Source organism: Fistularia commersonii, chromosome 26 (assembly GCF_037954325.1).
Source record: "Fistularia commersonii isolate RoL2024-O1a breed Wild chromosome 26, RoL_Fcom_v1.0, whole genome shotgun sequence".
In the NCBI taxonomy this organism is placed as follows: domain Eukaryota; kingdom Metazoa; phylum Chordata; class Actinopteri; order Syngnathiformes; family Fistulariidae; genus Fistularia; species Fistularia commersonii.
This window is the reverse complement of record NC_141309.1, coordinates 13,670,589-13,679,741: the sequence shown is the minus strand read 5'-3', so window position 1 is coordinate 13,679,741 and position 9,153 is coordinate 13,670,589. Positions and strand designations below refer to the sequence as shown.

General features: G+C 39.6%; 1 protein-coding gene across 5 annotated transcripts in view; it reads right to left on the bottom strand.

The window, feature by feature from the left end:
- Window positions 1-285: 285 nt before the first annotated feature.
- ncor2 (nuclear receptor corepressor 2) overlaps window positions 286-9,153 on the bottom strand; it is a 105,823-nt gene continuing 96,955 nt past the window's right edge. For all 5 annotated transcript variants that reach the window (XM_086174404.1, XM_086174403.1, XM_086174406.1 and 2 more), the window contains 8 exons: window positions 7,532-7,662; window positions 7,098-7,273; window positions 6,733-6,867; window positions 5,688-5,830; window positions 5,517-5,570; window positions 4,224-4,430; window positions 3,648-3,827; window positions 286-3,017 (listed from right to left, as the gene is read on the bottom strand). In XM_086174404.1, the coding sequence (XP_086030530.1) occupies window positions 2,821-3,017; window positions 3,648-3,827; window positions 4,224-4,430; window positions 5,517-5,570; window positions 5,688-5,830; window positions 6,733-6,867; window positions 7,098-7,273; window positions 7,532-7,662 (1,223 nt within the window). In that variant the 3' untranslated portion in view covers window positions 286-2,820. The remainder of the gene's footprint in view (window positions 3,018-3,647; window positions 3,828-4,223; window positions 4,431-5,516; window positions 5,571-5,687; window positions 5,831-6,732; window positions 6,868-7,097; window positions 7,274-7,531; window positions 7,663-9,153) is intronic.

Sequence of the window (9,153 nt, the reverse complement as noted above, 5' to 3'; positions counted from 1 at the left end):
TCAGACACTGGATCGATAGAGGCTTTCCTATTTGTAATACTTCTTTTTATATTTTCGCAGTACATATTTAATTTTTTTATATTAAAATTTTCAGTTATTTTCACACAGTCCATTTGGACAGTTGGTTGTATGTTGACTTACTTTGTGTTCAGGGGAGAAGGGAAGCTAAGTTGCTGCCCAGATGTGGGCAGCATCATACAACACTGAGGTAGATGGAGCTTCATTCAACAACAAGCGCCAATGGTCTACAACACACCTTACATACATAACAGCTGACTCAGATCATGAATGGCAATAAGCTTTTTATTTAAACATTAAGGCAGTGTTTTATTTGTTTTCATTTTTACACTGCTATCCACAAAGCTTGCTGGTGGGCATGTAGAATTTAATCGTGTGAATATCTTTTTGTAATACCAACCTTTAAGCAAGCCACATAAATATTTACATCTATTCAGTTTTATATACAATCCTTGCTATTATACAGTGGGTTATAATAAAAAAAAGAAAACAGAAAACAAAAAATATTATGAACAATGTACTGTTTGTCAATCCCCCATCCCCACCCAGCCCACTTTCCAGGGAACACATCGGCAATCGACCGCGAATAGTTTGCAATGAAATGTTTGCGGATTGAACATATACAAACTGCAAAAACAAAAACACCATGAATGTTAAAACTTTCTGTAAATCTTTAAAAACAATGTATTAGTCCATCATCTGTTTTAGGGTACAGCAAGATATGGCTTTGTCTGTCACATTCTTCAAATTCATTAGAGGAAAAATGAGTGGAGGGACTGTTGTGATTTTGTTTTTGTTTGTTTTTTTTTTGCTCTCACACTCCACCAGTCTTCTCTTTGATAGAAAAATCAGACCTAAAACATGGCAGAGCATTCTGAGCAGGTGTGGCATGACAGTTCAACGTCAACAGGTAAGGTGAAGGCGGGAGAGGAGGTAGTCCTATAACAGTCATGTGTTAAGTCTCCACTGTGACAGTGTCAGACTGAACTGGATCAATCTCCAATAATTAGTTAACGGACTGAATCACCACAACATCATTACAGAGAGGGGTTTAAATACTGCAAAAAAAAATGTTTACTGACATTTCATTAAATAACCAGAGTGCTTATGAATGCCTTCCCCTCAAACTCTTCCAAACATCTAAAGTTTGTCCTGTGATGGAGCTGTCCTGCATTGCAGCACTGGATCATTGCAGAGTTATGTCTAATAAGTGAACAAGTTAAAAACTAAGGCTGTGGAGGACCTGGAAAGAAAAAAATGCACACAAAAAAGTAAAAAAGATGTTTCAGTTGCTTTGTTTTCAGACTTCCCGGTGGACATGATTAACCCTGGCATGGTGGGGGGGTCAAAAAAAAAAATTGTGCGTCACTTGGTAACTTCAGTACTGTGTGTGTAAAATAAATGGCACTTAACACTAAGGTTATAACTGTACAAAAACTGCATAGAGGAGGAGCTGACACGCTCCTAATCTAAGCAGTTAAAGATCAAAGGTCAGACTGTCACAACAGCTCGCAGACAGGATTCTGGCAGGTCAGCTGAGGCCACTTCTGCCGTGGACTGAATGTCAGGTGTTTAATGCGGGCAACTCCTATGTGTTGGCGTGGAGTTTGCTATTAAGCAGCTTTAGAGCTAGTCGGTACCTGCTCAAAGCGATACAGTCGCCATTCACAAAGATCTGATTGTGGCTTTGAGTGTGGGAGCTTTTAAAATATCAGTGCCGAGACCAAACAACTATTAAAGGATTCCACCTCAGTAGGACGTCTATGCTGTTGAGTCCATTTCTCACCTGCTCAAGGAAACACAGATTCTTAAAATGCCATTGTGAACAGACAAGACAACTAAGTGCTTAATATCCAAAACTGTTTTAGCAAACACAGACATGGTTAATATAAAAACAGTGAGAAAGTGTCACTTGTCTCAGTGCCATCATTTGGCAAAGCATCTCTCCCCACATGGGCAACCTGATGTCAATAGGCCTTCGCTATTTCTCAGGATCTTCCCTATTATAAGATGACATCAGCAATGAACAACATGTTTACCCTGTAAACCAATGATATGACCCTCCTGCATAACAATCTCTTGTCCCACCCCACACCCAAAGATACATCATTGCAGATTAGAGACGACGAATATAACTATCAAATGTTCATCATGAAAATGTACTAAAGGTCTCAGCTCACTTTCCAAACACCAGACTGGACTGACTGAATTTAAAGGAGAAAAAGAACCAAAACAACGGAAAAGAAAATGTTGATTCTCCTTCCATCCCTCGTACATACTCTTGTAGTGGCAGAAGTGCAGAGGCCCACTGCAATCTGGAGGCTACAGCAAAAACGTAGGAGGGTCCTTGCTGTGTGCTGGTGCTCTCAGCAGATTGGCAGTCAAAATCTGTAACTGAAGCAGTTGCCATCAGACTCCGAAGTGGACTTGACAACACAACTGCAAGAACTCCGTTCACACAAGTGTGAGCACATTAGAGCAGTGCAACCAGAAGGTGCAGATCAATGTGCCTTCATCGATAAGGCTAGTGAGGAAAGGTTTAAAAAAGTGATTTGTCCTGTAGAGCTGTTCAGGAGTGAATGTAATTATATGAGAGCACAAACACACATGCTCGCTCAGAGCAGGGGTGTTCCAGCTTGCCCATGCTGTATGCAGGAAGGGATATGATCCTAATTTGATGACTGACCAGGATATGCAGATATGGAATGGTGCAGGCAGGGTTGCAGATGTTTCAGCCTGTGTATCTGCATATGGCTGCTGCGGCACAGAGAGGGCTGACCGCTGTATAAAAGCATCAGAGGATCACTCGCAGTCAGACAGCGTCTCATACTGAGACATGAGCAGGGGCTTGGGCTCCTCTTCCCAGCTGCGACCCTGTCCAGGTCCTGAACCTGGGCCCTGGCCTACTGGCTGGCCGGTTGAGGAGGGGGGTGCAGAGCCTGTCCCGCCAGGGAAGCGCATCATAAGCGGGTTACATGGGAAGGGAGTCGGAGTTGAACCTGCAAGCAAAGAAAACCATTATATCATGACCATGAGCTGCATCCTGTGGAAAAGTTACAGACCCAATGCCCGATAGAAAAAAACTCCAGCTAAAAATGTATACGTTAATTCACCCTTGGCAAATCAAGTGAGACTTGAGCTTTTTGATTAGCAAACAAACAAACTTCACTCTAGGTTCTAACCAAAAGGACGCATATTACTCACTTGTTTAACCAACATCTGTATTCGATGATTAGATGGGAGGGTTCTGCACCCCTTTCCCTATCTCATTATGTCCAGTGTCTCAGGATAGAAATGTGATCTTAAAGGATATGTTGATAGAGTTGTAGGGTGCTTGAGCGCAAATCTCTCAACACCTTTTGCGGCGGTAAGAGTTACAAATGACATTACAGTCATGGTGACAAACAGTGACAAACTGTTGGGTCACATTACCGTTACATCGAGGATAAATGCAAATATTTAAATGGTCCATGTGTACTGAATTAGTTTGCACCTGATCTTATGGAGAGTGGTGAAGTCACACTCTGTGTTAACATGGACAAAGTTTTTTTTTTTTTTTTTTAAAGGGGAAAAAAATAAATAAATAAATAAAACAACCAAACAAACAAAAAAAAAAAAAGGCTTTATACCCGTAGATGATGGACGGTCCTCCCAGACCCGATTGGTGAGAGGGGTTCTTCTGTTGCAGTCTCCCTCCGAGTGGACTGAAGACACAGAGGAAGGCCTCTCCCCCCCTGAAAGGCCAGGTCCAGGAGACTTAGCTTTGCGACCATTGGAGCGCCCGCTGCCCTTTGAGGACTTACCTCCACCTTAAAAGAGAGTAAGGAATGAGTTTAAATGTATGGCGCATAATGTTTCCAGCTATCTAATACTCTCCAAATTGAACCAAGTGTATAGAATATGTTTTTGGACTAGTGAAAGGATCATGCTATTTGTTTGCGAAAAGCTACCAAATTTGTACTTTTCCATTTTTGTCACTGTAGGATGAAAGCTGAGGACTTAACTGTAACTGTATACCATTCATGCAAGCACTGATTTTAGATTTCTAGGTTTAAAAAAATCTGATGGCATTTTATGTAAGATGGAAGCCTTCAAGTCCTACAAATGATTTGATCTTCAAACCGCATTTCAAAGATCCTTTGAGTAATTTCTAATTTCAAAAGCTGAAGTAGAAGACATTTGATTTACTGATAAGGATATTGTACCTTGCAAGAAACAGTCCTCAGCACGTCCATCAGCTACAGCCATAGCAGCAGGCACACTGGTACCGATTGGGTTAGCAGCATTGGCTGGGGAACGTTCCTCTGACTGATCATCGTATTTTCCCATTAAGGCTTTTCTTATAATGGCCTCCAGACCTATCGAATTACTTGGTGCCTCTGGAGGTGGGTGGGTACGAACACTCACTGGCCCTATGAGGGGAAGAGAGGCATTTAGTAAATTAGAGGTAAAGAAACATGAGGTAGAAGAAAAAGATATAGTAGAATGAGAAATAGAGGATAGTGACTTTTTAAGAGCATAAAAACACACAAGCTACAACAGTAAAAAAGGTGATATGTTTTGATGGAAAAAAAAACAACACATGATTCATATGTGTTACGAGACAAATGCAAAATCCCAGACTGACATGGAGACCTTGGCGATGTAAGCTGAGAGATCAGAGTAAAAACACCTTCAGTAAGGGAGCTTCTGAAGATCTGCATTTAAAATTTAGTGAATCGGGCCATGGCATGTGTCCTATAGGGATTAAATCTTTTTCTCTTCAGGTGTCAGTCAAAGACCTGCATGCAACCGAGTCATTTTTTTTAGACAGTCATAATGTGGAAACTGACACCATTTATTTCCTATCAAGAGCACCTGCCATGCCTTTTTAGGACCTTGCAGCGCCAGGGTACACATAAAGCAAAAGGGTTACAATGTGTGCCATGGTGGCTAATGTGTAATCCATTTATCTAGAACTAAACACCAGGAAGAGGTAGCTTTGCTGAAACAAAAGTCTATCTGCTTGTTCCCTCCCCTGACAGATACATACTCTAATCAGGTACCAAAGTCTGCTTAGCAATGTCTTTGAATATGAACCAAATTTCAGTCTTGGTTTAAGGTTATGCTGGCCACTATAACCTAACAGATTATTTTGTTATTTCTTTGTCCTGAGTTGATTTTTGGCTTGCAGGTAATGACCATTAAATTGATGCAATGTGACATACCAGATCTATTTTCAATTTTTTTGAATTTCCAAATAAGTGTGCGAAGTCCCTTCTACTTTCATAAATGGAGCAATAAAAGAAATTCTAAAATGAAAATTTTGTTTCTAGCATTACAAATTCAGAAAAAATTGTCAGGAAGCAGGCAGAGTCCTTTTCATAAAAAATGTGATGAGTCTAAAACATTCTTCTATCACAGTCATGTACAAAAGCGGAGATATATTTGCAAGTCCCGGTAACTTCAAGACAGGTTTTCAAAAAGATTAAAATATTGACAAAGTTGAAGCATAGTACCTGCAGTTGTTGATGCTGGCATATTGAAAATCTCTGTTCCAGGTTGACCTGCATCTGAAAGTTTGAAAAGTTTCATACATTTTAGGAGGAAAGATGGGTATTCTTTAAAAAAAAAATAATTTCTCAATTGTGAGAGAGAACTTATGCTTAGTAAAAACAAGTAAGACTTACTGAAATCACTGTCATTTCCCACCACGGTCATTTTCTTGATCATCTCCTGTTTTTTTGACTTCACAATTGCTGAGGTGTTCTCTGTCAACTTGCTGAAGAAAGCTGGAGGCTGAGAGGCATTTGGAGGGGAGCGGGAGCCCATTCTGGAAAAGAAAACACCATGATCACGCTACTGTGATACTCTTGATAGACTTAAAAAAAAAAAAAAAAAACAATTGTTCAAAGATAAGAGGTTTCATCATAGAACTTTAATGAAACTATTCAAGAAAGATCCAAGGCAAGATCTCACTCTCACATGAGAAAAAGATCAAATATAAGTATAGTGACAAATAACCTCATTCATACCAAGAGGAGCATCTTGAGAAGCGATTGCCATCAATGGGACTATTAGAAAAAAGTGTGTTGGAGATTTGTATGTAATAATCAAATAAATAAAACAAATAGCTATCAGATACCTGCAAAGAAGCATCGAGGTTCAAGTTGATATATTTTGATCAGCCTCACAAATTGTGAGTATACCGTGGATTACCTAATGAGCATATGCTCATTAGCATGATGGCTAGTATGATGTCTTGGGAAAACTGGAGGAACTGACTGTAAGAGCTGATATTATGGAGTTCAAATATGGAACATACATGCAGTAATGATTATACTGATTACATGTGCCATACCCTACTGCTGCAGTCTAGAAAAGAATGGCTTGTGGCATACTGGAGATTGAAGTGCAGGATTCAATGAACACTATACACTGGACAATAATTATAAAACCTGAGGGCCTCCAGTTTGATAACACTAACACTGAGATATGATTTCAGATGTGATACAACAAATAATGTTTAGAAACAACAGTAGTCACATAAGATTTATTTATTGCTGCAGTTCTGCTAATCTAAATATGGGATCAGCTGCAGTAATTTTTTCCTATTTATGAGATATTGTAGTTATATGTGTCAGGGATTGCATTTGTGTGGTATGTACTTACACAATAAAAAAAGCTAACACGTTTATATTTTTCACAGAATTACATGGCATTTTTAGGTCTTACCCTTGCTCTCCCTGCTCATTAGGGTAGGAGGACCCACCCTGGCCTTCAGGTTCAGAATTGGCTCCAGCAGGAGACACTGGTTCAATACCATCATTTGATATGCTGATAGGGGATGCCTTCGGCTGAGGAGGAGACCTGCAGAGGACACAAAGAATGATGCTGCTTGTATGCCTCATCATATTAATAAGATAGTAAGTGTTTTGGGGGGACGTAGATTCTGTCCTTCTATTACATTTCCTTGTATTTATTATAAGAGACTTATTTTTTTAAACCTTTTTCTACTTACTTTGATGTGCAACGGGGATCTATCCATTAGATATTATTATGCAATGTTTCTTTTAACCATGCCTATTGAGAACACTTACCGGTCTCTGTTGCGTTCCCCAGCAACCTCTGTATAGCGGATACCCTGGCCAGACTCCTGGGAGGAGAGAGTGGGCTGGGAGGCACTGGGTGGACGGGTCAAGTCCAGGACCGGAGAGCCAAGGTAACCTTGTTGCTGCTGCTGACTCTGCCTGGTGTAATCTTTAGTGATCACCTCCTGTAGGAAGGGAGGAGGAGGGGGGGTTGTTTCAGGAAAGCATCATTCATTAAATTCATAATTACTGATTATCAGTCTAAAAGACAAACTAAAAATTTATTTTGGCATAGTAACAAAGAGACTACATTCCATTACATGTAATTTGTTTTGACCTGTGCACCCTTTTTCTTTAATTGCTTTGTAAAGAACTGTGAAAGTAATATGATTTGGTCAGTTATGACCATTCTTTTTTGTGATGCAAAAATTAATTACACTTACACTGATGTGCTGAGCCAGAGTGACCACCCTTTGGCTACCTTTAACACATGGCGACTGAGGCTGTTGACCAGGGGATAGCCTTTCCTCAGATGGAGGGCGGTACAGACCATGTGACTCAATCTTCTGTTGAGCTGAGTTAAATACACACACGCAGGCATAGAAGAATGAAAAGACAGAAAAAAATCTAATACACAACAGTGAAAATAAGTGTTCAATCGGATACAAAATGGGACAATGAAGTCATGCATAAATCTGAGAGATCTGTCAGCCCATCACAACTTAGCTGCGCAGTTACAAAAGATTGGTACTGTAACATCTGTTAGAAAGCTCAAAGGCAAGTATTTTCTGTTTTACTTTCTGTGAAAATAAAGGCTTTGTGTATTTACTTGAGCATTACAAGCTACCTCTGATATTAAAATGATTTATAGTTTCCAGACGGACTTGACTAATACATTGAAATGGTGATGTAATTGTGTTAAGTCACCAACTGCTCATTAAGAGAAAGTCTTAAAAAAACACCCAGCCAACATGGAGGAAACCATATTTGTACTGACAAATTGCCTTGTAGGTTATAATGTATTATCTATAAACTGTGAATTTAATGGTCTGATAGATAGAAAAACCCTAAGAGCTGTAGGATCCAAACTAGACCTGGCCATGGCAAATAAATGTTTTGAATTCTTATGTTTAAATAATTGTCAGAATAAAACATTCTACCTGTAGGCTCTCAGGAAGCTATATTTTGTGTTATATATTCAGGTTTTTTTTTTTGCCCCACACCTCTTTCACTGCAATATTCATCTCAGGTGAAAATAGTTTGAGCTGATCATTGGGGGACTGCTCTGATTGCAAAGCGAGAAAAAGTCTCCAAAGAGACAGGATGTTGTGTTTACTACTATGAGTTGTTTATGACAGAGGGGACTGCAGGCTCATTCAAACAAAATTTTGTAACCGTCTGAATCTCACTCTATTTGATCTTGCCTACTTGTTACTGAATGCATGCCAGCATCAAGGTGATGATATCAAAACATCTGTCTGATTAGGGAGGCCACCTTTCTCTTGACTTGAGCACGTAGCAGAGAGGAGAGATCAAAAGTACGCATTTGAAACTAGTATGAAGTATTCACTTGCCCTACAGGCTTGTAAAAAAAATACAGATGTGACATATAGCAGACAACAAAACATTACATCTACATTCCAAATGATAGACAAATTCCCAGATGTGTGATTGAGAAAAATGTGTTGAGCATTTGGCACATGTGAATAAAAAACAAAGGATCAGCTTAGTTTACCGTGAGGTTGAAAAGGCGCATGCAAAGTTTTGCGGTGCAAGAAGCTATTGTAGCCCTCTCCCTTCCCCACTCTTCTTTCTACTGCAGCATTGCTGTCTGGGACCAGAGGCAGTTTGGTCGTACATTACATTTTCAGCAGAGTGCTATTTTAGTGTAACTATCTAACTGGCTTACAGTGACGGTTCATAAATGGAGTATAGTACTATTCTCCTTTACTTATCTAAGTTAGATGGTGTCAAATATGTTTAAAGGTATTGATAAGAAACACCAAGGCAATAAAATGCCACTCATTTATCTAAATACTCTTGTCATGATTAAATGTGGCAAAAA